At 60.2% G+C, this 27,205-nt stretch overlaps 1 protein-coding gene across 1 annotated transcript in view; it reads left to right on the plus strand.

Moving 5' to 3' along the window:
- LOC111157640 (sulfotransferase family 4A member 1) overlaps positions 1-22,504 on the plus strand; it is a 31,909-nt gene extending 9,405 nt beyond the window's left edge. The window contains exons 2-7 of the mRNA XM_022519234.1: positions 6,931-7,061; positions 8,216-8,296; positions 8,811-8,937; positions 13,179-13,273; positions 18,421-18,559; positions 21,190-22,504. Of these exons, the coding sequence (XP_022374942.1) occupies positions 6,931-7,061; positions 8,216-8,296; positions 8,811-8,937; positions 13,179-13,273; positions 18,421-18,559; positions 21,190-21,302 (686 nt within the window). The 3' untranslated portion in view covers positions 21,303-22,504. The remainder of the gene's footprint in view (positions 1-6,930; positions 7,062-8,215; positions 8,297-8,810; positions 8,938-13,178; positions 13,274-18,420; positions 18,560-21,189) is intronic.
- Positions 22,505-27,205: the final 4,701 nt, after the last annotated feature.

Genomic DNA, 27,205 nt, shown 5'->3' on the forward strand with positions numbered 1-27,205 from the left:
AGGACATGGCTGAGTTGAGGGGACCGTACCCAGGACACTGAGCACCACCCTGCTGTCTCTGGCATGACTGCAGGCGCGTGTGTGAGCCGCGCCCATCTGCAGCCGAGGGACTGTGCCCCGGGGCGCCGCAGATACCCGCGTGTCTGGGGACTCCTGGGAGAGCCAAGAGGGCCCAGGTGGAGTCTCCCAGGTTGGGGGACAGGGGCCTCCCCGGTAGTAGATGGGCCTGCTCTCCTCCCTCTTCCAAGCGGGCTCCTGGAGGCCATAGGGCCTGTGCGGAGAGAGCAGCTCTTGCGGGAGCGGGGGTTGGGGTGGGGGCCGGATGGCCTGGTCCTGCTCTGCGGCCGCAGCTTCGCACGCTTGGCTGTCGCTGTTTCTGGACGGGCCCGGCTATAACGCGTCGCTGTCCGGTGATACCAGAATGCCTGTGCGGCATTCGGGGGAAGGGCACGCTTCGCACACATGGGTTCATCTCTGCTTCCTCTTGGGACCTCACTGCGGACGGTCAGGGAGTAGGAAGGTCTGCAACCCTCAGAGAGGGAGGGACAGTGACTTGGGATTTCGAACACGTGCAGATCCCACAGTCAGATGCGGTGGCCTAGCGTGAACCAACCTAGCAGGCGGAGAGCCAGGACGCTGGCAGCCGGAGGGCCGCAGGCGCACCAGCAGTTCCTGTTGGGGGCCCCAGCAGTGGGGGGCACCTGATACCTCCGAGGGTGGTAGCTCTGATCGGGGACAGACGACAGGAGGCCGTCGCAGGCACGTTTCTTTATTTTCTTTTTTTCTTTTTAAGATTTTATTTATTTATTTGACAGAGAGAGAGATCACAAGTAGGCAGAGAGGGAGGTGGGCGGGGGGAAGCAGGCTCCCTGCTGAGCAGAGAGCCTGATGCGGGTCTTGATCCCATGACCCTGATGAGATCATGACCTGAGCCGAAGGCAGAGGCTTAACCCACTGAGCCACCCAGGCGCCCCCACAGGCACATTTCTTTGGGGAATTTGATCCGGGGAGGCTGTTTACTCAGGGATGTCGAGCACAGTTCTCGGCTGGGATACGGTGCCAAGTCGGAAGTGGGGGTCACCTGAAAGCTAGGTTCCCAGCCCCCTCCCTGCTTGGCTCGCGGGATGCAGGTGGACCCCCAGCGCAGGGAGCGGATGAGCTGTAACGATTCCCTCGGGCTCCGCCAGGAGACGCCCGGGCAAGGCCACCCCAGATGCAGTCGGGCCCGCAGTCAGCAGGCCTTGCCCCCCACAGATGGCTGTGTTCTCCAGGGGCTCGTGCTCCCCTGCCGGTGGACTCAAGGTCAGCGGGTCTTCGTCTCCAAAACGAGGGACAGAGACCTGCAAAAACAAAAGGCAGGAGAAAGGAGCTTGGAGGAGTCCAGGGCGGTGCATGGAACAGGAGAAAACCCAAGACGGGGACCCCCCTGCGCTCTGGGCTCTGGAGAGCTGCCTCGAGAGTGGGGACGCAGCGCCCCCTGCAGAGACGACTGGCCAGAGAGGAGCAAGGACAGGTCGGATAGAACTCGGGATGAAGAGGACAGTCGTTGAACATTCTGAAGACTCAGTTGCCAGCTTCGGATGGCCAAGTGGAGGAAAGATCTTGGGAAGTAGAAGAAAAGGTTTTACGAAACGGCGGACAGGAGCCAAGGGATAAGAAAATGGGAGGATCCTGGAGTTGCAGGAACAGAACAGTCCAGGGGGGAGAGAGTGATGGAAACGGGGATGTCGAGAGCGCGAGAGTGTGAGCTGGAGCCCCCCAAGGAGCCGGCAGGACAGAGCTGGCCGGAGCACGCTGCCGTGTGGTCTTGGTGTCTCCAGAGGGGAGACGGGCCGCGCTTGGAGGATGGGGCAGCGGGTGCTCCACGGTCCCAGCACGAGCAGCTGGGGGGTTGGGACTGTGGAGCGCGGGTCTGGGGGAGATGCTCCCCGGCCCGGGATTCTGAACGCAGCCAAGCTGCCGGCCACGAGTGAGGTAGACGCTTATGCTTGCCTACTCGGCCCCACGCTCAGGAGGCCTCGAGAGGCCGGGCTCCGCCAGCACGTGGGAAGGACCCCAGCGAGGGGCACACGGAGAGGGGACGCGGTGCTTGCAGGCCGAGGGGATCCCGGGCGGACTGTGGTGGAGAGCAGAGGGGGCAGGGGGGAGTTCAGCGGAACTGAGAGCATCGCAGAGGGCGGGCTGCCGAGTCGGGAGAGAATTGCTGGTGGCTACAAGGAAAACGAAGCAAGTAAACAGAGGCAGTGATTTACTCCAGGAAAATGAGAGTCTTGTACAAGAAAGTAAGTGTAATCCCTACCCGGAGTACTTTGAGCAAAACACTAGGTTAAACTCCCAAGTACGCCCAAAACTCCTGCTCTGGCTACGCTGGGAGGAGGGAAGTGTGTGTGAGCGGACTTGGCCCATCCTTGTCTGCCTCTGCTGAGAATCCGTAGACTGGAAACTAGACCGTGAATGAACTATCTAAGCACGTTAGAAGTTTGAGGGTAAGAGAAGCTGACCCCAGAGTTTGCTCTGGGTGGGACTGGGGGTGGGGCGGAGGGCCGGATTTCCTGCGACTCGCTTTCTAGTACTCCGTGAGTTCTTAAACAAGGTACATGCTTGGCTTTAGTCAAAGAATGCCGCAGGGTCCCAGCCCCAGGATCCTGGCGGTTTGGGGCCCAGTGCTGACAGGTTCCGGCCACCAGAGTTCTGGTGGGAGTTTTGATGGGCTCCACCCCCGTGTTGTGACAGGGGACCCTTGATTTCGGGGGAGTTCTGCCTAGAATGTTAGTGGCTTCTGAGGGGTCCGGACCCAGAGGCCCAGCATCAGGAGGCGCTGCCGCCGCCCATGGGAGCCGGGATTTGGCTGGAGTCAGCAGAAGCCCTTCTGGAAAGGATCGTCCGGTTGACTTGAAAGTGGAGCCATCGGAGAGCGCGTGGATTGTGTTTCTGCCCAGGAAGGCGGCACTGCCCCGCCAACCCTCCCGGTCTCTGGCGGGAAAGCCTGGCTCTCCTCCACCTCACCTTGGGTTTGCTGGTGGGCAGGTGGGTTCCTGGTGCAGGCTTCCTCCCGCGCCCGCCTCCCCCACTGGCCTCAGATGGCAGTGGGATGGTTGGGGGAGCTGAGGCCCCTCTTCTCCCCCACCTGCTCTAGTATGCCCTGGCCCAGTGGCCGCAGGAGAGGGGGTGCTTCTGGCCTGGATGCACCCCTGCAGCACCGCCCCACCCCCGCTTCCCTGCAGGCTCCATGGTGGGCTCCATATGGGGCTGGCTTCCCTCCCCTCATGTCTGCTGGGCGTGCTCGGATGCCCTGGGGCTGGGGTGGGTGCAGGTGGGGACCTGCAGACTTGGGTCCCCACTCCGGAAGCACTCCCCTTCCCAGCTCGCTGACCTCAGGTTAGTAGCCCAAACCGGAGACGCCGCGGCCTTATTGGCACAGGCGGTGCTCCCAGGTCGTCCTCCTGACCTGTGCAGGAGCTTCCCCCTCCCCCGCCCAGTGTCACCTGTTGTCTGGGATATGGCTTGGACAGGAGTGGCCTGATGGCTTGTGTCCCTTGTTGGGATGAGGGTGGCCCGGATGGGCAGAGGCTGTGCTGTGTGCTCGTGTGCATGCCGTCCTGGTAAGTGGAGCCTGTCATGGCCTTAGGAGCTCAGAGAGGCGCTCATTTGGCTTGGAGCTTCTCACTTCATGGCCATGCCCCCAACAGCCCTGTGAAAAAGGGGGGAGCATTGCCACATTTTTGAGGGGGGGAGGACTCCCAGGGTGGCTCTTGGAGCAGGCCTGTTGAATGAATAAAGGGGTGGATGAAGGGATAGCCCTTGAATGGCCACACCAGATCCTGAGGGAGGACTTTGACCTAAGTCCCATGTGGGAGACACATAACCCCACTGAGTGGGGGTGTCCACAGCCGGGCAGGAAAGGGCTGCGGCAGGGGAGAGCTGCCCCGGGTATGAAGGACGCATGGATGGTGGTCGTGGACACAAGCCCGTGATAAGTCCCGTTTCCCAGGTGGGTGGGGGAGACCCTAGGGTCTTGTTCATGTGTCGGGCCCGTGTACTTACTGAGTAGCTACTGAGCGCCAGGAACCGTGTGAAGAACGTAATGTGAGTGCGGTCAATAGAGTAACAGTCCCAAGCCATCCACGTCCCAACACACAGACCTGTGAGTAGTTCACCTTTTGTGGTGAGGAGGATGGAGGTTACCAGACTGCTCCCGGGTGGGAGGTTGTCCTGGGCTCTGGGTGAGCTCGCTGGGTGTGCCCACGCGGATTACCAACCGAGGAGGAAGGAGGCGGGGTGACACGATGTGGCGACAGCCGGAAACGGCGAGAGAAGGACTTTTCCCCTGGAGTCTCCAATGGGGAGTGGTGGTGCCCGCACCCTGGCTGGAGCCCGCTGTGGTCTGTGTTGGCCTCTGACGTCCGGAGCTGTGGGACAGTAACTGCCATTTGAAGCCACAGCAGCCCTAAGAACTAAGATGTAACTAAGACGTGTTCTCTGTCCTCACGAGCCCCCCAGTCATGCCAGTGCACCAAATGCGGTCAGAGCAGAGGCGCGGGGTGCTGTGGGGTGGGAGAGAGCTACAGACATGACACAGGGTGTCTGGGAAGGCCTCTGGCAGCAGCGGCGCAAAGACCACGTTGGTCAGGCAGGAGGGCGGCCCGTTGCAGCCTTGGGCCGCGGGGGTGCTGAGTTCTGGGGGGAAGGGAAGACCCGGCCACAGCCCAGAGAGCCGGAGGGGTGGAGAGAGGAGAGGGGCCGAGAGCCGCTGGGACATGGCAGGTGGGGACACAGGTGGAGGGTCCCTGCAGCCACCGAGGGGCTGCCTGGGCTCACACTGATACCCAGGCACCGCCAGGGCGGCGGCGGTGGACGTGGGGAACAGAGGCCCAAAGGGAGAGGCTGGGGCGCGGCTGGCGCCTGGTGCAGACCCTTCTGGATGGCGAGCCTGTGTCTGGGCTCTGGTTACGGTGACCCGTCAGGGCTGTTGTCATCATCCTCTTCAGCTGGTTTCCGCCCGTGATCATTCTGTCCCGTCTTGCCAGCTGCAGAGGCCAGGGGCTGCCCACTGTCCTCGTCCCGTGTGTCCCATTGGCTGCCCCGGTGCTGTGGCTTATGCTGAAGGCCAGGCCAAGTTGCTTGAGCAGGAAGAGGACATGGAGGGGCTGGAGGGGGCCATGGGGAACAGGCCAGCAGTGGGGCAGGTGGGGAGCTTCCGTGGGCTCTGAGGAGGCTGGTCTTCCGGCTTGGATACTTAGTGGAGGTGAGGTTGGGGCTTGTGGAACTGATGGGTCACTGGCAACGTCAGGGGATGGTAACGTGCAGAGCGTCTGTCTGGGTCGCTGCCTGTGAGGGCTGCAGGGCTGGGGGCAGGGCCACTAAAGATGGGTCCTGAGGCTGTCCCTGGGAGAGGCCTGCTTTGGGAGCTCTGCCCACAGTCTAATTTCGGAGGGCAGGTGCCCCGGGCCGTTGGGTGAACAGACATCGCCAGGAGTAGGGTGGGAGCCGCACAGTTTGGCCTCAGGCTCCTCATCTGTAAATGGGGGTGATGGTCGTCACCTTTCAGGCTGGTGGGAGGATCCCATGGCTAATAGGTAAAGTCATTTCTGTTTGACTTAAAAAAGCCACCACACTGTTTTCTCAGTGCCTTTGCTCCAAAGCTGCCTCCTCCAAGAAGTCTTCCTCAATCGACTTATCGTCTTCTGATTACTCAGCAGCCAAGGTTTGCTTGTGTGTTCAGAAAACAGGGGCTGGGCACGGCCATGTGCTGGTGTCCGTGTAGAGCAAAAAACAAGGCCCGTGTCTTTCCAGCAGGAGGGTGGGAGCCGCGAAAGGAATGTGCAGGCTGTTCCTGGCCTGTTGGCGCGGTGTGGGGCGGCGGGGAGCGTGCGAGTGTCAGATGTGGCCGGCAGGGAGTCCTCACACCTGTAGGGCCTGCTGGAGGGAGGAAGGGGCCCAGGCAGGCGCCGGCAGATCAGGTGGGGTGTGAGCTGGGTGCACTCCGACCGGCAGGGAGGCCAGTAGGAGCTCGGTGGTCAGAGAGCGGGCAGTCAGGGGTGCCGGGTAGGGACACAGAGAGCTGTGGACAGGCCTGCAGGCCGTAGGGAAGGTCTCCTCTCTGAGAAGATGTGAGGTCCCTGTGGGGTCTTCGTGGACGAGGGATGCCATCTAACGTCTGTGTTGGAACGGCCGATCTGCTGCTTTGAGGAAACCACACAGGTGGGTGGGCCGGGCCAAAGCAGAGTGCTGTGGGGGGGTCTTGTGGCGCTGCCTGGGATGGAAGGGACAGCTCTTCGCTCCCCCTGATGGCAGATCTGGGGGTTGCTGAGTGTGGGCCTGAGCAGGGCACGGGCAGGTTGGCCGTTCGTGGTGGGGGCAGGTCCGGTCCCTGTGAGGCAATGGGCAGTGCGCGTTCCTGGGTGCGCAGACGGTCGGGGGAGTGTGGAGCTGGCTTTGGTGGGGGGACAGCGTGAGGCCCTCTAGGGAGCGCAAGCAGCCAGGAGGGCAGGGGTCTGAGGCGGTGTTGGGGGCAGCCAGCATTTGCAGGGTGGGGAGATGAGAACGAGCGACAGACATGTCCCCCGGAGTACAAGGACTGAAGTCTGGAGGAGGAGGCCCCGGCCTGCGGGGTCTGTTTCTCCTGAGAGGTTGGGGGGTGGTGGTGGGATAGCCCTGGGATCCCCAGTAGTGACGTGGAGCTGATAGCCTGAGCGGCGCGGGGTCCGCACACAGGGACCAGATGAGGTGCCGGGGGTTACGCTCTTTGGTGTCCTGCCTGTCCCTGGGGTGTCCTGCTCTTTGCGGCTCTGCACTTGGTGGCTGGCCGGGTATGGGATGGGCTGTGGGTCTTCAGGCCCAAGTCTGGGGCAGCAGGTGCTGCCTGGAGAGTGGGGCCTGCCCGAGGGCTTCCTCCGAGTGCGGCCCGCCCGGGGGCTTCTCTCCCTCCAGGCACGAGTCTGCTGCAGGAGGTGGTCTACTTGGTGAGCCAGGGGGCCGACCCCGATGAGATCGGCCTGATGAACATTGACGAGCAGCTCCCGGTCCTGGAGTACCCGCAGCCGGGCCTGGACATCATCAAGGTACTTCTCTGGGCCAGTGGCACCCAGCCCCTAGGATTCCCTGGGGACCTGGAGTGACAGTTGCTCCTGGGGTTTGGGAGAAGGAGAGCAGAGAGCTGCCGGTCCCCATAGACAGCCAGGTGAGAGACCAATCAGCTGGAGCCCATGCCAGTGACCCTGAGATGAGAACAGTGGGTGACATGGGTGACTCTGCAGTAGAAAGGGGGCTCCCCACTGTGGCTCACCCCCTCTGTCAGGGGAGCGGGGGAGGATGCGATTCTACGGTGGTCGGTGTCAGGAAGGAAACGGTCATTCTCCCGGAGTGCTGTCCCTCCTCGTGCTTGGGTACCACTGAGATTCTTTGTCCCTTCCTGTCCCTGTCCCCTCTTAGCTCAGGCCTCCTTTCCTGTGCAGACCACCTGCCCGTCTCCCACAGCATTCTGGAGAGCGCCCCGCCCCCCATGTCGTTGCTCTCAAAGTCCAGGGGCCCGCGGACCCCAGTCCGGGCCTACACTGCGGCGTCCGGTGGCTGCTGCGCTGCACCTGGCTGTTTGCTCCCTGGTGTGGAGCCCTGTGGGTCCAGCCCTCACCTGCTCAGCCATGGAGCCCCTTGGGAGGGCTGTGCTGGGCGCCCACCGTGGGGCACTGCTCTTGGCCCTGGGGTGCAGCTGAGGACAAAACCGACAACACTGCATTCCAGGGAGGGAGACCGGCAGGGGAGGAGCAAGGAGCCGTGGTTAAATGGTGATCAGCACTGTGTGGGGACAGCACCCAGGGCGGACGTCCTCTCTGGGGACCCACTGAGTAAGGTTGTGAAACAGGAGCCACGTGGGCGAGCTGGGACACGGACAGTGTGGACCTGCACGTTCCAGGAGCAGCAGGAAGGCCTGAGGCCAGTGGGACTGAGTCAGCAGGTGCCCCCACGCGCCTCGGCCTCCTGTCTCCTCGGCTGCCCTTCACAGCCTGGGCAAGCCCTCGGAGAAGACCCCCGGGACCGTGATCGGTCGGCTCCCGTTGTGGGTGCCCAAGGACAGGGACATGTCCTGCCCAGTCTGGAGGGTGGCCAGATCTCGGGTGAGAAATTTCCCGGTGGAGTGCAGGTCCTGACCGTTAGAAAGGCCGGCGAATGAGCGGCTGTGTGTCGTCTGAACGCCTCTCCCTCTGACCATCCGCAGGAGCTGACGTCTCCCCGTCTCATCAAAAGCCACCTCCCCTACCGCTTCCTGCCCTCCGATCTGCACAACGGCGAGTCTAAGGTAACCCGCACCCCCACCCCGGCCAGACTCCCAGCAGGCAGAGCTGGCCGCGCTTGGGGCTGCCACCAGGGTTCCTAGAGGCCTGCCATGCCGAGCACCACAGAGGCCATCTTGAGCTTGTACCCCCAGCCTTTTGTCCACGTTTCTGATAAGGGATTTTCCTTACAGTCGAACTTGGGCTTGACCAGCCCGGGTCCAGCCTCTGCTCCTGCATCAGGCGCAGGACCCGCCGCTGCTCATGGTCTCTGATTTTTCTCGTTTGCTCAGCATGTCCCGTTGATGAGGCCTCGATTCTCATCACCAGGGTCAGGCCCATCGTGTTGTGGGATGAAGTGTAATCAGATGTTCGGCGTCGTCCCACCCGACGCTGTTAGCCAGAGGGGAATGCGCCTCTGGCGTGGAGGCCGTGCACACCTGGGGCCAGCCTTGGGGCCAACCTTGGGGCTGGACTGGGCTGTCAGTTTACAGGGGGTCAGAGGAGCAGCGACTGAGCCGCCCGCCCCTCCCACTACAGGTCATATACATGGCGCGGAACCCCAAGGACCTGGTGGTGTCCTACTACCAGTTCCACCGCTCCCTGCGGACCATGAGCTACCGGGGCACTTTCCAGGAGTTCTGCCGGAGATTCATGAACGACAAGTGTAAGTGTCTCAGCCCGCGTGGGTGTGGGTGGGGCCGGCTCGCTCCCTGAAGCCGTGCGTGTGCTCACGCTTTGCCCACGTCGCCCCCTGTTCCCCCCAGGTCCCTCGATGAGCACACTGCTGGGGCCCACTGTCCCGCTGACAGGCGGAGAAGCGGGGCTCAGGGGTGCCTGGAAGCTCGGCAGGGGTCGTAGGGGGGGTGGGGGGACGCAGAGCCGGCCTCCAGCTCAGGGGCCCTTCACTCTCACCCCATCGCTGGGCTTCTGAGAAGGTCCCTGGTTGAAAGCATTCCTCTTCCTGCCTGGATTCTGAACAGTAGAAAGCGAGGCAGGGAGAGATCTCCCGTTGGTGACAGAGGCCCGAGTGGGGGCTGTGGCCTCGCGGGAGAGCCCCGGGGGTCCTGAGCTGTGCTCGAGGGTTGGGCCAGAGACTTGGCCCCCAGCCCCGGGCTGTGTGACGGGCAGGGGGTGCTCTGCCGGAGCTCATTCCCAGGAGAGAAGGCAAGGGGGGACCCGGCTTGCTGGGGACCCTCCCCGATCTCCCCTCTCCGGGACAGGAGCAGACTGGATCAGGGACCTGACGAGGTGGCTCCCCCATTGCCATCCGTGGCTTCTCTGGCACCTTCTGGGACCCCCAGTGGCAGTCGGGTGAGGGATTGCTTGCAGGGCTGGAGGTGGGCTGCGTTAGTGCGGGGAGTGACTCCTGGCCCAGATGGTTTATGTCCCAACTTGAGTCTTAGCGCTCAGCCCTGCCGTCCACTTGTCTGACCCCGTCCGAGGCTCTGCAGCGAGCCTGTGTGGCAGGAGTGGGATGAGGTGCTTGGGGCGAGCCGGGAACGCCCTGCCCCAGATGAGCGCCGGGTAGCCGGACCCGAGCTGCCTCCCACACCGCACGGAAGGCCGGACCCTCACAGGTGCCACACTCCCAGGGCCCTCTGTGGCCGAGCCCCTCGGGATCTGCTTCAGTGGCACCAGGGGGAGCGTCCAGGGGTGGAGGCTGCCCTGGAGCCTGTAGAAGACCCTTTGCCCAGTCTCCCTGTCCCCCAGCCTCCCTGCCACCTGGCTCAGGCCCTTTCTGGTCTGCTGGGTGTTCGGAGTCAGCCACTGATGTGGTTTTCAAAACCATGTTCTTAAGTCCCAGCGTGTTCTGCCTCTGGAGAAGAGCGACCAGCTCGGGGCCTGCACCCCATTAAGGAGTCAGCGTCCACCCAGTCAAACTGCCACCTGGTGTTGGTCTTATGTTAGTCTCTTGCTCAGGCCGGGGGATTTCAGAGTTATCCTAATACAGGTCTCTTCGTGTTTTGAAGGTCACAGCCCACTTCTTGAAGGTCAAGGCCACAGGCACTTGCTGTGATCCCACCCAAGCCTCTGGACACATATACTTAGCCCCCATGTTCTCTCTCCTCCCAGCGCTCGCAGCCGGTGCACCGTAGCTCGGGCCCTCGGAGGCTCACATTCTCTTCTCCATCTGAGCATACAAGGGGCAGTGGCCGGCCCCGTTCACTGACAGAGCGAGCTTGGAGGAGCCGCTGACGCAGGCCTGCACTTGGGTGTTGTGACCCGTGCACTTGGGGCAGGCGTGCCTGGGGCTGCACGTCCCGGCCACAGGAGTGTCGGAGACTCGCTGTGTAGACAGTGTCGCTCCCAGAGAGGGGGCTGAGTGAGCTGCTCTTGTCCCGGATAATCTGTTTGGATAAGCACACTGACCTCCCACAGCAGAGGGACCCCAGTGGGTGGAGGCTGGGGGTGCCCCGGTGGGGTTCCTTCCCAGGGTGACACATCCTGAGTGGGAAGAGCAGTGTCTCCACCAGCAAGGTCTGTGGCCCTCTCTCTGCCGGCTGGTCAGGGCTCAGAGACACAGGCCATTGCTGTCCTTGTGATCATTGACCCCACAGGAGTGACCACTGTCCCCATACCTCACTGTGCCCCCCACCCGTGTTCTCGTGTGTAGTGACCACTCCTCCACCCTCACTGTCCCCACATCACCCCTCCTGCTCAGCCCCCAAGTCCTCCCCTGGGGCATTGCTTGCCTGTTGTGCAAGTTTGCTCGCGCAGCCCCTTGGAACGACAGGGATTTTTTTAGTTTCTGTGTTCATGGCTGTTGGACTCCTGCTCTGTCTCAGGGCTCAGGTCACCTAGACTGCGTGCCATCCTGGGCACTGACGCGGGAGGCAGGTTCTCCTCTTGGGGCCTCTGTGATTATGAGCCTGTTGGTGAGTCGGTCCTCATTCCTTCTCCGGACTCTGCCTCGTCTTCTCTCCAGCGGGAAGCCCGGCCTGGCTGTTTCAAGGCCCGCCTAGGGTGTTTGGAGTGTGAGGTGCTGGGCTAGCCAAGGAAGGGGTGCCAGAGGGACCCCGGCCCAGCCACTAGACCTCTACAGTGAGGGGACCAAGGCCCCTGCCGGCCAGGATTTACCCCGCAATGGCTCCCAGACTAGGCCTCTTGGCTCAACCTGTGTTCTTTTCGTTCTGTCATCTCTGCCTTTCCCCCCACCCTGCCAGAGGCCCTGCTGCGTCCCTCATAAAATGCGGGTTGGGGTCTGGTTGGCCTGAAAGGGGCCTTTCTGTTGTGATCTGGTCCTTAAGGCCAGCCATTAGCGACCCCTGGCCCACTCCCCATCCTTCAGAAACCCTTTGGGCCATGGGCCAGGTGGCTGTCGTGCTGCCACCTGCTGGCGAGATGGCAGACTGCAGGGGCTGGCCTTGGCAGGAACTGGGTCTTAGGTTTTCCCCACCTGTGTGGGCCTGTAAGTCTGCAAGGTTCTCAGCAGCTTGGGGGCCGAGGCTACGTTCTCTGCTTGAGGTGTGGCTCTGGCAGGGGCGGTACAGTCCCCTGCCACCCCTCGGCCTCTGTGCCCCTCAGCAGTGAGCAGGACCCAGCGTGGGAATGGGGAGCTAGAGGGAACGGAGGTTCACTTCCCTCTGCAGGCTGCACTCGCGCTGTCCCCGTACCCGGCCGCACCGGGAGGCACAGGTTCTGTTGTCCAGGAGGACGTTCCAGGAGGACGAGGCCCCGGAAGGGGAAGCAGCCTGCCCGGGTTCTGCAGCTGGGGCAGTCCTGGAGAGGCTGCGTCACCCAGAGGCTGTGTCCTCTACCATTCTGCTGTGCTCCCTCCTTCCCCTCCGATCTAGTCGCTGTGCCCCGAGCCACCCTGATGGCCTCGTGTCCCTTGCCCTTCTGAGTCCATTTGCAGCCATTGTGCACCCTTCAAGGTTTGTGCCCACATGGGACGGGGCTCCCCTCTGTCCACGGTACCCCCCTCCCTGCACTGATCAGTCCATAGCCTCGCTGCCGGTCTGGTCTCCTTGTTGATTCCCGCCAGGCCAGGAGCTCTTTGAGCCCCAGGCCATGAAGTGGGATCCACGGGCCCGGGTTTGTGAGATGGGTGGGCACCCCGGTGAGCAAGGGTGCAGGCAGTGCGGCCACCGCTCCAGGCTGGCACCCAGTACCCAGCGGCTGCTTGCTGGTGCCGGGCGGGACAGGCACCGCATGGCTGAGGCCTTCCTGTGTCTGGTGCGGAAGCCCCCTCGGGAGACTTAGCCTGAGGAGGGGCGTGAGAATCCATAGTCTCGATAAAGAACGTCTCGAAGCAGTGTGGCTACACTGCCTGGCGCGTCCCCTACCCGCCCACGTGACCCTTACCCCGACCAAAGCCCCGAGGAGTGTGGGAGGCGCAGGGCTGTGGTGTGGGGCGGGAGGCTCGTGCGTCAGGACGGGGCACACTGCCTCTCTCCGCCTCTGCTCTGTCTTGCTTCCACCCGGCCCTGCTTCTGCCTGTGGGCCACCTGCCTGACAGGGCCTCGTGCTTGGGGCTTAGAGGCTCCTGCACGTCATCCCCCCTGCCAGCAGCCCCCGCACCCCGTCTCCGTTCCCCCGGGCTCACGCTCTTCCTGGTGACTGTGTGTCAGACAGAAACTCATGGAAGCCAAGCAGCTTCCGTCCCCCGGGTGAGCAGAGGCCTTTGCCCAATGGTCGGGGCTTCAGGGTATGCGGGAGGTGTGTAGGGAAGGGGGCTGTGAGCTGTTGGCAGGAGAGACTTGCACGCGGCCAGGGGACGTGGGACTTCAGAGGGGGCTCATCTGTGAGACCACCCCTGGGGCTGAGAGCTTGCTCCTCCCTTCCCGAGCCACAGCTCCTGGGCAGTGAGAGGGGAACCTTCCGGAAGGCAGGGAGCCAGGCCACCCCACTTGTGCACGCTTGCTCCCCTGAGGCCGTTACTCACCTGTTTCCTTGCCTCCACAGTAGGCTATGGCTCCTGGTTCGAGCACGTGCAGGAGTTCTGGGAGCACCGCATGGACTCGAATGTGCTTTTCCTCAAGTATGAAGACATGCACCGGGTGAGTGCGGCAGGCGGCCAGCTATGCAGGCCGGTGCCCCCGGCCCCACAGCTCCTAGTGCTGGAGACCTCCCGCCCCTCGAACGCCATGGGGAGCGTGACTGGAGCGCACAGCTGGACTCTCCGAGACCCCTGGCTTCTGGGCGGGAGGACTCGGAAGTTCCAGGGGTGTACAGAGTCCTCCCGGCCAGGGCCCTGCCCCCAGTACCAGGCCCCAGGCCTGGCCCCAGGGGCGGTCTCTGGGTTGGGCTCACTTAATTCTAGAAGGCTTTTTCCCTCTCTGCTATGTCATCTCTGGAGGGACATTCTGATGTTTCCCCTTTCTTATAGCAGACGAGAGGCAAGCTTTCCCCAAGTCCCTTCCTTCTCTCACTTCTTGGCCGCACGTGGCTGCGGCTCCCCTCAGAGTTGTCCCCACTCCCGAGCCCACTCTGGCCGGGCTCGCCCCTGCACCCCCAGTGCTCTGTCAGGGCTGCCCACGGCCTCCCGTTGCTCAGTCTGGCGGCCGGTGTTCCAGTCCTCCCACCTGGCCTGGCAGCCTGCTGCCTCCTCCGCCCGGCCCTCAGTGGCCGGCTGGTCCCACGTCCCTGGCTGTTCTCCTCTCGCGGCCCAGCCCGCCTCGGCTCTCCTCCCGTCCTAGCCTTGCTCCCTTCCCCGGTGACCCCAGACCAGACATGGACCTTCCCCGGACTCGCGCTCCACTGACCGCCGCCTGCACCTTGCTCCCGGAGCACGTCTGAACCAAACTAGAGGTTTTCCTTCAAATCCTCTGAAGTTCCTCCGTGTGAGGTGGTGGCAGCCAGCTCCGTCTGGGTCACTCGGGTGAAAGTCGTGAATCCTCCTCAACTTCTGACTTTCTCTCACACTCTGTGTCCATCTTCCCAGTCCTGTGGCCTCTGTTCAGGATATGCCCCTTATCTGACCATCTGTCCCCCATCTCTGGGGTCAAGGTCACCCTCACTTCCGGCCTGGATCCTCGCTGGCGTGGACTCGTGGGTGGCCTCCCTGTGTCCCCTCAGGCCTGTGTGCTGTGCAGTGTCTGCTCCATTGGCACCCGCGCCGGTCAGACTGCGCCCAGTGGCCACACGTTGTCCTGGGTGTAGCTTGGGGCCCACACGGCGGCCTGGTGCCCGGGCATGTAGCTCCGCGCTCGCCTGCTTGCCGTCCCTGCAGCCTGGCGGGCAGGCTTCTGTTTGCCGCGGCCCCGCCTGGAATGTTCTTCCCCTCCCGTGTCCACGTGGGTCACTCCCTCACTTTCTCCTGGTCTTGGTTTCCGTCAGTGACACTTCCCCGGGTCCCCACTTGAAGTCGGCCCCTCCCAACCCAGCACGTCTCTCTTCCCCTTCATTTTTCTCCACAGCGTTTACCATCCCACCCCATATCTGCTCGTTCGTGTCTGTGTTTCGCTCGCTGTCTCCCTGCTGGAACAAGGTCCCCGGGGGCGGGCAGTTTTGGTGCTGGTTTATGCTTTTAACTTAGTGCCTCAGGGTAGCAGGTTCTCGGGAAACATCTGTGGGTCGGACGGCCTTCAAGGTGGAAGCCCTTCCTTGTTAAGCAGCCGGAGGCCTGTGGAGTGAGGGGCTTGTCTGGGCTGGGCTGTCCCAGCTCCTGCCCGCGCCGGGGCCCAGCCACTCCCGACAGCGTGGTGGCTGTGAGTGGGCGGGGAGGACGGCACCAGGCGGACCTCTGTGTCTGGGACAGTCCACGTGGTCCAGGCGGTGCAGGTGGCGACAGGAATCGGGAGGGCACTTGGTGACGCTGGGCCAGCTCGGCAGGGCATGGCGTGGAATTTGGTCTAGATCACACAGAGACCCGCTGGGAAACGGAAGGAAGGGCGGGCTCTGCATGGAGACGGAGAGCTCGCTTTTGGCCTCATGGAGTTTGAGGAGGACCGTAGGATAGCCAGCAGGGATGCCACGAGCAGGGGGCCACAGGACAAGCTCAACGAGGGTCACAAGTGGTTTGGCCACGCCCCCCCCCGCCACCCTGTGAGTCCCACCTCCCACGCTGACCCGGGGTAGGCCACGTGAATTTGGAGACCTGGTTAGGTACATTGCAAGCAGGAGCCTGGGGAGGGCTCAGGCGCCAGGGCTTGCCCTTGCACAACACATGTGGGATGCCTACGTGTCCCACGGAGGTTGCCATGGGAAGAATGGCCCTGCCACCAGCCCTGCCTGCCTGCCGGACATGGGGGCGATACCGTCCTGAGGCTCCCGGGCCCCAGCGACCTTCAGATGGCTGCGGCAGAGGGGTGCCTCTGGGGAACCAGCGCCCTGCTCTCCGTGGGGCTGACCCGGGTGTTGGGGGTGGACCGCTCACACTGGGACCTGTCTGGGCCTGAGAGCTGGGAGGTGAGATCGCTCCTTCGTCGCAGAGGACCGGGAGGCTTCATCCTCAAGCAGGGCCAGGCATGGGCAGGCCAGGCTGTTCGCGGGCACTCAGCAGGCATCTGTCATTGTAGCACATGCTTGAGGTCAAGTGTACAGATCACCAGTCCACACCTCGATAGACTTTTTACAGGTACGTGTCTGTGTGATTGTCCAGATCGAGATCGAGAACATTGTTTTTTTCTCCGGTGGATGCCTCTGCTTCCCCACGGCAGCTCCTCCTCTGACTTCTGTTGGTTCCGATTAGCTTGGCTCGTTTTGGAACCTCCCAGGAGTGGACGCTGGGGCGTGTGCGCGGGCGTTTGGCGGCTTGTGCTCTGCGTGGTGTTGTGGTTCCTCTGGGCCTCATTTGGCGGGTGGTTCTCACGTCCGTAGGAAATTTCGCTGCAGCAGGAACATGGCGCCATGTATCTGTTCGGCGTCACTGGCCCTTCCAGGGGTTTCTGTTTGGGGTAGATGGAGATAAAGTGCCGTGAACGTTCCTGTGTCTTGGTGGACACGAGTTTTCTTTCCCCGGGCGCCTCCCTGGGGTGGGCCTCCTGGGACACTGACGGTCTGATGGTCACCCAGACCACACTCGTTCCCGCCTGTGCCACAGGCCTGGTGTCCGTCTAGTGCGTGCACACCTGTGGGGGCCGGGAGCCGCAGGAGACTCAGCAACGAGCAACTGAAACCGTTATTTTAGTCACTAAACCACAGGGAGTGGGCCGCACCCTTTACATACAGCTCGTGGCTAAAGCACGGACGGGTGCCTGGCCTCTCTGGGTTCATTCTGGCTGCGCTGGGTTCATTCCTGGCCCTTCATGGTGAGTGTTCCTTCTGTGCCTTATGGGCGCCTCAGCGGAAAGTTCACAGACAGCCTGGTTTCCATTGCAGTCCAAACCACCAGCCCCGCCCGCACCAGTCTCCATCTGGACTCATGCTCCCAGTGCCAGAGGGACCAAATGGGCCTTTCCTGTGGTCAAGATCCTAATTTCTAACTGTTTACTCTTTTTTTTGGAAACCTCAGTAAGGGTGTAGACACCTTTGATAGAGGTTGAGTGAGTATACATCACATTTTTAGGAGTTCACCTTGTTTACATTTTACCTCAAACAAACAGCCCCCAGTGAACATCATCGGTCTCCGGGAGCGCAGCCAGGCCTGGCACGTTTTCATCTTGGGGTCGGAGGATAATACTTGGCACCTGCGCTCTTGCCGCCTCGTGCGTCCCCCCAGGGGTTCCCCCGTCTCCCCATTTGCTGTGGGCTGTGCACGTGAGCAGGACACATCGAGGCTGCCCAGGTGTGTCCCCCCAGAGGTCCTGCAGTCACTTGTGAGGGGTGCTTGCCAGCCACAGGTGAGGAGTCTTGACTCTGACCACATGGCAGTGCTGGGACTGGACCGGGGATGCCGGGGAGGTCCCATCTGCCGTCCAGAGCTAGTCTGTGGCTGGGACGCCGCCTGCCCGCATGGCTCAGTGTCATCACTGGGAAGCGTGCTGGTGGCGGGCAGCTGGGTGTGTGCTGGCAAGTACGCCTCCCTCCCCGGGCTGGAGGTGACACCGTGGTGTGTGTCCCTGTGAGGGTTCTGTTGGCCGCTCTGGCAGTCTGGGTCCCTCTCCTGTGGTGTCACCTCCAGGTGCCACTGTCTTTAATTTCTGTTTCTGCTTTTTGCCTTTTAATTAGAGATACTGGGTGGCAAAGCAGGGAGAGGAGATCTTCCTATTCCTTTTTATTCTAACGTTTCTTGCGCTGCCGATCCCGGCCAAGCTCTGCACACGGGCCCTGGAGCCGAGCACCTGTGCCGCTCTCCGGTTGGAGCCCCTGAGCGGGGGACAGCTGTGAAAGTGGGACACCGTGCCCAGTGGTGATTACCGTGGGAATCCCGAGAGGAGCTGATGCTCAATCCAGCTTTCCCAGAACTTTTTCTTTTTTTTTAAGGTTTGCAGAACACTGGGTAAAGAAATTAAATAGATTTCTTTATTGTAGGACTTTTCAGAGGCTTTACTCCGTGAATTGCTTTATAAACCATCAAGGAGGCAGTGGCCTCCAGCGTCTTCCTGATGCAGGGCCTGGACATTGCCAGAGTTGGGAGACGGCCTGGTGACAGGTCAGGGTTCTGGGCACGACATTTGACAATGTGGATCGAGAACATTAGGCACCTTGGTATTTCCCAGGGAAAAGGGTGGTGGGGGCAGGGGCTGTGTGGTGAGCAAGTGTGTGCCCCTCCCTCGCTAATGCTCCCTCTATCCAGAAGGGGGCAGTGTCGGGGCCCAGAGATGGCTTTATGTCCCTCCAGTCAGCCGTCACTGAACCCTCACACCAAGCCAGCTCCTCCTGCCGGGTAAGGTGGGCTGGCCCTGGGGCCTCTCTGGGGTCCCCAGGGGCGTCCTTGTTCGCCCAAGTGCCAGCTGGTTACGGCTGATGGCATGGAAGGAAGGGGAAGGAGAGAGAGCCGGTGTGGCTCCTGGCACAGCTCTAAAGTGAGTTTTCCTGTCTTGCTGCTGTTTTGAAATGGCCACAGCGATATGCACAACTCACGTCTGCTCCAGATCCCCCAGAGGACTGGGGTTTCAGTTCCAGCCCTGCCACTTGAGAACAGAGTGCCCCTGGGCAGTTCCTTAACCTGGATTTCTTTCCAATCAAAGCCAGGATCAGGCTTGTCTCGAGGACTCAGTAGGGAAGTGTGTGAAGAGCCCCTGGTGAGTGACCAGCCAAGAGCCTTGGGTCAGCAAAGGCACCACCCCTGATGGGCTCCCTGCTCTCTGCTCTTGTGTTCCAGGACCTGGTGACAATGGTGGAGCAGCTGGCCAGATTCCTCGGGGTGTCCTGTGACAAGGCGCAGCTGGAGGCCCTGAGCGAGCACTGCCACCAGCTGGTGGACCAGTGCTGCAACGCCGAGGCGCTGCCCGTGGGCCGGGGTACGCGCCCTGCACCCCCCCAGCCCTCCCAGCCGGGGTCCGTGGTGCCCCACGTCCCTGTTCCCTGCCCTAGGCCTCGTGTCTCTGGAGCTCTCGAGCAATGGGGGGCCCCTGCTGGCATGGCATTGTGACGATGCAAGTGGCCTTGGAGATCTCGGGGTGACTGTCGGGATGTGGGCTCTGTGTGCAGAACAGTGCGAGCAGGTGCCTTTCCCGATGGCCCACAGAGCAGATCCGGGGGCTTCGGGCTGTGAGAAGTGGGAGCCCGAGGCTGGCCACCTGCAGCTGGCTGCGAGGAGCTCCCCTGCGAGGAGCAGGGGCGCCTCCCCCTTTGTGGGGCTCCGTCGCTCCTCTCTGTCCGCACCGTGGGCCCCAGCACCACGTGAACACGGCGGGGAGACTGGTGCTCGCCTCTGGCGTCGCAGTTGCCTCCTGGGCATGAAACGGGTGAGGCGGAGGACGCGGTCCAGGCAGGAGCCCTCGGCACGTTTGCCTGGGTTGCTGCCTGTCCTCGAGGTTTGCGATGTTGAAACTGCTTGCTGGGGGAGACCTCGGTGTTAGAGCGCCCTGACCCCGTGGTGGGGGCGATGGCCCCAGGAGCCACCGTCCTGGCAAGTACGAATTGCCTGTGGCACTTGGTGTTATGCACCTGCCGTGGGTTCCCAGCTGGGCGAGCTGGGACCTTCCTCAGGTGACAGCGTCCGGAGGTGCCACCAGAGCCCGCAGCGCGTCTCAGAGGCGCGGCTCCATCCAGGCTGGTGCCGGCCCATGGCAGCGTCCTGGGGAGGGCCTCGGGCAGGCCTTTGGGCTCCCCGAGATCCCGCTCTTCCTCTAGAAAGGGGCGGTGCTGAAGGTCAGGTGGAGGGCACCTTCCTGCGAAGGCAGAGCGGGCGGCTGGAACCACAGCACCCTGCAGACATTTCCTGGCTGCGTCTTCACAAATATTTATTATTTAAAATTTATTTGCTCTTTTTTCGTTTCACTTTTGCTGTGTTTTGTTATCCTTGGATGTGACCTTCTCCAAAATACCCCTTTTGGTTCATTTGCGTGGTAAAGAAGTGTCGAGAACATACTGCGCACCCATATGCTCCTTCTGATGTGTTTGCTTTATCATTGTTTACCTTGGTTTTGCTTTATTTCAGTTCTTTGATTTTGTTTTCTTTTAGCACATTGCCTCTTTGCTCAGAAGACCTCCTTGCGTTGGTGAGAACGCAGGGCTGTGTAGCCAGCCGCATTGCTTAACTTTGATTCATGTCACAGCATAAATTGCACTGTCTTGATTCCAAACCCTAAACCAGGTGGGTGACTCCTTTGATGAGCTCTCAGCTGCCTCGGCTGAGAAAAATAATCATGGAAAAATATATTTATAGTGTGGTTGGTCTAGAAGCTTCTAGTTTTGTCCCTGAGATGTCAGTAGAGGGTACCAGGAACACTTTCTCGTTTCCCCCTGCCCCAGATATGGATGTATAATGTCTCATTACCGGAGAGAAAAATCCTGTCCCGTCAGGTCTAGTAGCTCAGCATCTGCAGGGTTGCATTTTCTCCTTCCTGAGGTCCCGCCAGGACGAGGACTTCTGTTAATGATGGAGCTAATAACGGATATTGGCTGGAGACAGTCGCAGCTCCGATCTCAGAGATGCTGATGCGGGAAGGAATTCAAAACAAGCATTTCGGTCCTCCAAGGGTGTTCCTTAAAAGCATGGGGACAGTGCTCCGGCGACAGTCCTCATGGCACCTGGAGCTAGGGGTTCGGAACCCCCACACCTGCCATCTTCCCGGGCTCTGCTCGTGTCTGAGCAGACCATCCGAAGGTTCTGTAGTTATCGAGCAAAGTGGGTTTGGTGGCCTTGGGCATTTTGAGCTCTCTCTTTCTCCCCTAAGTGTTCATAAACGAGCAGCTAGCCCGTGCCTGCCTGATAGTCCGCAGGGCCCGTGCTCCTGCACATCTGCCCAGAAAAGGTCTCTGTTCTGACCGAGCCTCCCTGAGCTGGAGCGGAACAGAGCGGCTGGGCATCGCCCCCAACTTACTTCCGTGGGGCTCGAGTCTGCCAGCCACACGTCTGGCATCTAGTTGCAAAAGCTCGTTTACACTGTGTCTCTTCTGTTCCCTTTAAATTCCTCCCCAAGGTTGCTTCTCGAAATCTTTACTCTTGACTTTGTCAGGAGGCTTCCTACTCACCATAAAAGGTTCTGCCTTTTTGGATGGTTTTTTCCTCTTTGCCAATTCTCCAGAAGCAGATGCCACCTTGGTGGAGCTGTTGAGTCGTGAGTGAGTAGTGATACCCCAGAGAAGCCAAATGCACATGGTGCCCCGAGTGGTAGAGCCGTTGCACAGACACCATCCGTCCCCCGGGGCATGCTCCCAGCTGCTGGGGATGCGCCAGTGGCCGGGGGCCGAGGCCCTGCTCTCGAGCCTCAGCGGGGGAGGGACACCCAAACGGCCAGACTCAGGGAGATGGGCTCTGCTCGTCTGTAGTTCAGGTGGCCTGTCCTACCCTTGTAGGTCAAGTTCGGAGGGGTCCAGGGATAGGTCTGGAACCTTCCAGAACCTTTTCAAAGGCTCCCTTTGGCCCGGGATCTGGCCTGACAGTAAGTGAGTTCAGCACGTTCTACTCTCGTTTGTGTTTCAGGAAGAGTCGGGCTCTGGAAGGACATCTTCACCGTCTCCATGAACGAGAAGTTTGACTTGGTGTATAAACAGAAGATGGGGAAGTGCGGCCTCGCGTTTGACTTCTGTTTGTAATAACAGCGACAGCAGACTTGCATGCCCACAGTACCCAGACCCTCCACTAGCTAAAAGTCCCGTACGCACTCATTTGTTCCTTGCTGGACGAATTCCGGGAGCGGTGTGAGGCCCGGGGGAGGGAGGGAAGCAGCGGAGACGCTGGAGGAAGAGGGGGCCTTGCTTCTGACCCAGAGCAGCTGTCTCGCCTTGGGGATGTGAAGGCTCTGTCTGATTACACACATTATAAAGATTGCAGTTTCGGTGGCCTGTATCATAAGTATAAAGTCTGTAACATATGCAGCTAGAATGTCTACCTTTTACAACCCCACATTATTTATTGTATTTTATAGAGCTTTTCACTGGAAATTTAAATAAATGTCAGTAAACCAAATACAAGTTCATTTCCAAGGGGACTCAGGAGCAAGCCACACCCGGATGGTAGAAAGATCTCAGGGCTGACTCTTTATTTTTGTAGTTTTGTTCTGTAAGGCACAGACGTTCTGTTCTCACCTGGCTCGGGAGGAAGGTGAAGACACAGGATGAGTTGGGTGTGGGGGTGGGGGGGGGGACTTGATTCGTTTTGATGAGTTCAGTTCTTTGTAACCTTCCTAAACAAAGCAGAGACTGTCCGGTAGGCACTTGCAGAAAGGTTGTCCCTTTCTGCTGGAGACTCCCAGCGGGTGGCCTCAGAGGCCCAATCCACGGGAACTGTTGGAACATTCCTTGAGGGAACCTGCCCAGGGAGGCTGGCAGATGGGGTCTAACGCATGACTTGAGAACCTGCCCCAGAGCCTGAGCGTGGGCAGAGCCCGAGTTCCCGTCCCGCTAACTCTTATTCCCTGCTCCAGGGGCCTGCTTACTCGGGTGAGCAGGTGCTTGACAGCAGACTCCCCCAACTTATCATTCGGTTCGTTCCGTCTGTACCTGAGGCTCTCGGCCATGGGAGAACCACTTTGCAGGTTTAACGCCCTCTTTCACTCAGACTGGTTGGCCATCTTGCCTTTGTACCTCAGTTTACCTGCGGGAGCAGAGGTGGTGTCTTCACCGCCCCACCCCTTGCTTCCCCATCTGACCCACATTTGGCAGGAGAAGCATTGAGACTCGGCCAGGTAGCAGCAGCGCCGGCGGCCGGGCTGTCTGTGTGTCACTGCTGCGGTGGGACTGGGGTCGGCTGGATACACACCTGGCCGGGAAGTGCCCAAGGTAGGGGCTGGAGGGTCGCTGCTGTGTGAGGGTCTCTGGGCCGTGTCGCTGTCTCGGAAATGGAGCAGACACGTGCCGGTATCTTGTTTGTGAAGGAGCAGCTTGAACAGGGCAGGTGGTACGCGGCATAGTGTGTGGTGGGCTTGGAGGCACCTTTTCTGTGTATCTGTGAGGGAGGCTGCTTTCTGTGAAATTTCTTTTCTATTTTTCTATTTTCAGTACTGTATGGGTATTACTGAGCACCACACATGGTCACGTCTGTGCTTGCTTGCATCTTTAATAAAGACACAACCCATGCCTTGTGTTGCGCGTGTGCTGATGGGTGGAGACGGGCAGCGTTTTGGGGCAGCGCAACTGGGGGCCCTGTTGACGCCAGGTCCTTGGGGCTGACCATGGGGGGTCGGGGGCAAAGACCCACATTGCTCTGGCTGTTTCACTCTGATCTGAACATTCTGAGCGGTGACTCCCCTCATTTATTTGTCCATTCACCGTTGCTGTTTCTTAGAAGCTGAAGGGAGGGTTGGGGGAAAAGGAGATCGGGGTGGAGGGGGTCCCCCCGGGAGCGCCCCATGTTTAATGCAGCTCATGGCTGCATATGTGGGGCCGCCCCGCTGATTGCACCTGGCCCCTTGAATTCCAGAGCTTGCTTTCCCGATTCCTAGCGGCAGGAAAATCCAGGACTTCATGTTACCTGACAAAGCTCGGGCTTTCTGGAAAGCACGTTTATTTTCAAACGGGCCAGTTCCTTCAGGTCTCGGGTGGAACCCCAGAACTACTGTTGGTCTCCACAATTACCCTAGACCCCAAGTTAGTGCACGGAGGGTCTGGTCTGCTGCCCCAGAGGGGCTGCTCCCAGGCCACTTAAAAACCACCTGAAATCAAACAGGAACTGAGGGGGGCGCCTGGGTGGCTCAGTGGGTTAAAGCCTCTGCCTTCGGCTCAGGTCACGATCCCAGGGTCCTGGGATCAAGCCCCGCATCAAGCTTTCTGCTCAGCGGGGAGCCTGCTTCCCCCTCTCTTGGCCTGCCTCTCTGCCTGCTTGTGATCTCTCTGTCAAATAAATAAGATCTTAAAAAAAAAAAACATGCAGGAAATTGAGGGCCAAGTCCGTGAACCCAGAGGCAGGTGGAGCCATGGGTCTCGCGCTCACTCTGCTAGTGTCCGCAGCCCTGTGCCCTTGCTGTGTCACTTCCTTTACTGGACCCATTTTATTCAGGAAACACTTGAGCGCCCATGAGACCCTGGAGCCGCTGGGGGCGCTGGGGTCCCACAGGGAGCATAGAAGGGCCCGACCCCCAGGGAAACCAAGTCCAAGGGAGGCTGGCCCCGCCCTGGCTTGGAGCCCTGGGGAGGGGGGTGCGCAGGAGTGGGCGGGGAGGGCAGGGACTGCTGGACACTGGGCTGCGGGAGGGGGCTGGTGTGGCAGGAGCCCCATTTTGGAGGGGTAGCCAGGAGCTGGCCCCCTGAGGGCCTTACGGGGCCTGGGAGTTTGGATTTTGGAGCAAGAGCTAGGAAGCCACAGAAGGGTTTGCTCAAAGGAACGCTGCCCAGTTTGCATTTTTGCAAGCACCCTGACTGAATGGGTAGCAGGACCTTTATCCTGGCTGAGTGACTCGGTCCCCAAAATGAAGGGGGGTGGGGGGTGGGGGGGTGGGGCTGTATTAGATCAGCTCCAGGGGTCCCTCTGACCCGATGGTTGGTTCTCAGTGTTAGTGGGCAGTGTGTGCCAGACCCCAAGCATTACCTGGCGTTCCTGCTCACCTGGAGCTCAGACAAGGGGGAGGTAATTGGGGGTGCAGGTGCCGTGAAGCTCACCAGCAGAGCCTGTTTGGAGGACGGGATGATGGGATGGATAGTTGTGTGCAGGTGCAGGTGGGGTTTGAGTCGAGCCACGAGGGGAAGGAGGCTCTGGTCAGATGGAGGAGGCAGGACGGCCAGTTGAACAGAACGACGGCCACGGGAGCGTCCTGAGCGACTTGCTGGGCACCTGGCCTTTTGACTTCACAGACCGACAAGATTGCAGGAAGCGGTGTCATAATTTTCCCAGTGGGGACTATCTCCGTCCACACCCCCTTTGCAGGAAGGTCTTCGCAACAAGAGTGAGGGGTCTTTGGAAGCAGAAATTCAGATCACACATTGGAGTGTCCGTGGCCAGCTCCACTGGGCAAACACTGCCCTCCCCCACTGCCTCCAGTGGGGCCAAGACCGCTCTGCCTGCCGACCTCCAGCCTCTGGCAGCCACAGCTGGAAGCGCCCTCCCTCTGTGTGGCCTCCGCACTGCAAAGACAGGCCAGACGTGTGGTCCCTGTCCCAGGGGCAGGGGCCAGTGTCCCCAAGTAGGGGACAGGGTTCCCACCATTCGGAGCCGGTGGCTGCAGTTTGAAATGGGTGGAGGGAGTTCTCGGGTCCTTGGGTGCGGACGGTGGGTCTCGTGCTCCTGTAGAGTTTGCCCCCCCCCCAACCCGTGCAACATCATTGCCCTCTCTTGGTTGTAGAATGAGCATTTTCAGACGGGGGTGGGCACATTGGTCAGATGGTCCAGCCTCACCCACCGAGGACTGTCCTCTGACGTCCCTTACAAGCTCACTGCCTCCCGGGACAGCCATTCTGTTGCTGGTGGTGCTCTCCAGCCATGTCCTCTGGCCCCTGCCAGCCTGGGACCACCCTCATCCCTGGCCTCCTTCTCTGGGACGCCCAACCCTGCCTTGGCCTGGCGAACATTGCCTCTGCTCCGCTGGTGCCCCCCTCTCTCCTCTCTCATTCCACCCACCTCCTGGTTCTGCAGCTGTCTCCCCCTGTGGACAGTGACACCCCAAAAGCAGGGCCATGCTGTGTCTTCCCTTGGTTGGAGTTCGGCAAATAATCAGCCGTTGATAATTGCTAAGGGAGTGCCATCTTTCATTGTTAGAGTGGATTTTGCTTTTTTTCTGAAAACTGCCCTGTCCCTTCTGTGCACGGCTCCTGGGTCTACCTTTGGAGGCTGTGTCTTCCCAAAGAAGAACCAGGCTCCCCTCCTGTCTCCTCATCCCAACCCACCACTCTGGGCCTCTGGCCTACAACTACACACTTCTTCCTTTAGGGCCAACGGTCTGTGTTCCGATCATGTGTTTCCCTCCCTGGCGCACCTTCCTGACAAGTCACTGGCTTCTCAAATGTAGATGTAACTACGGGAGGAGCAGTTTCTGGTGCCCATCCTTCCTTTCTCCCTCTGTCTCAAAGCCCAGAAACACACAACCCATAAGAACAGCCTACACCCTTCGCTGGGCACGCCTACCCCTCTTCCTTCATCTCCTTCCTTGGTGTTAGTGAGCATCTGCTCTGTAATGTACCCGTATGGTCCTGGAGACAAAGACGATCACAGTGACTCTCCCCTTCAAACTGAATACCCCACTGTTCTGTTCCCTGGGGACTCTGCTCTCATTTAGTACCCAAATACCTACGGAAAGAGCCCAGGCTGGGGACTGGAGGACCTGGGCCCTAGAGTCCTGGTTTCATCTTGGTCGGCCGTGTGACCCGGGCAAGCCAGCTGCCTTCTCTTAGCCTGAGTCGCCGTCCCTCCCAAATGGATGTTTTGTAGTAAGCCATCTCGAAGGTCTCTTCTGATTGTTCAAGTCTCCAGTTCGTGGCTCCGGGAGCTTTCCTGCAACCCTCCACCGAGCACCACCCGGCCTATGCGAGCATCTCCTCCGCAAGTGAGAAACAAGGAGTGGTGCGGAGGGCTGGCACCAGAGACACCCAAAACAAGGAGAGCAGGGAGACTGCGTAACGTAAGCAGCAGACCCTGGGCTGGGTCTGGAAGCAGGTGGGAGTGGGTAGGGGCCCGAGGGAGGCACGCTAGTGGGAAGAAACAAGAAGCACCAAAACGAGTCCGGCACCCGGGTCGGATTCCGGCTCCGCCAGTATCAGTGGGACCACGAGGGAAGCCCTTTTTGTCTCATAATGGGGAGGTCTCAGCCCGGGGGTCTTGACATCCTGCCCAGCACGAATATTCTGGGACTCTTAAGTGGTCCCACTGCCTGTTGACTCCACCCACGAAGAGCCGATGGATGGGGGAGACCATGAACTTGCAGCCGGTGATGGGGTCTCCCAGCAAGGGCAAAGAGATTCGGTCTCAGATGCGCCTGCCACACAGCTTGGGCCTGCAACCGCCATCTCTGAGGCGTGCTGAGCCCCTGCCAGATCCACACACCAGATGACAACTTGATTCTCACACTTGGATCCCTGTGAGTTAGTTGGCACCGGATGTCTAAGCCACAGTCCCTAAATCTGTCCCTCACCATTGACGGAAGGAATCTGTGCTCTATTAAAAGCATTCTTCAAACACCAGAGAATGCTAAATGTGTTTAAAATATAAAAATCAACCAGAAAATGCATTTTATTCTCCTTAAAGTTGTAATCTTTGCATATCTCCATGGATTTGAGCGCCAGCTGGGAACAGAAGTCCTAAAATACCCGAGCAAGGCCATCCCTGCAGAAGGAAGGACTCTCAACAGAGCCAACTAGACTCTGTTCTCTGATTTATGCATCCCCACAAAACTTCTAAGTGGATTGGTTAAAATCTCGCTTTCCCACTAGTGCTCCTGTCTCTCAGTTCTCCCCTTTATACTCCGTGGTACACATGATTTCCAGAAAAATATCTCAAATACAGTTGGTAGGTAGGAGCTCCTCTCCCTCCACTCAAGGACCACTGGCCACGTGGACCTCTGTGTCCGCTTAGG

This window comes from Enhydra lutris, unplaced genomic scaffold (genome assembly GCF_002288905.1).
Source record: "Enhydra lutris kenyoni isolate GAN:26980312 unplaced genomic scaffold, ASM228890v2 scaffoldscaffold55, whole genome shotgun sequence".
NCBI classification, from domain to species: Eukaryota; Metazoa; Chordata; class Mammalia; order Carnivora; family Mustelidae; genus Enhydra; species Enhydra lutris.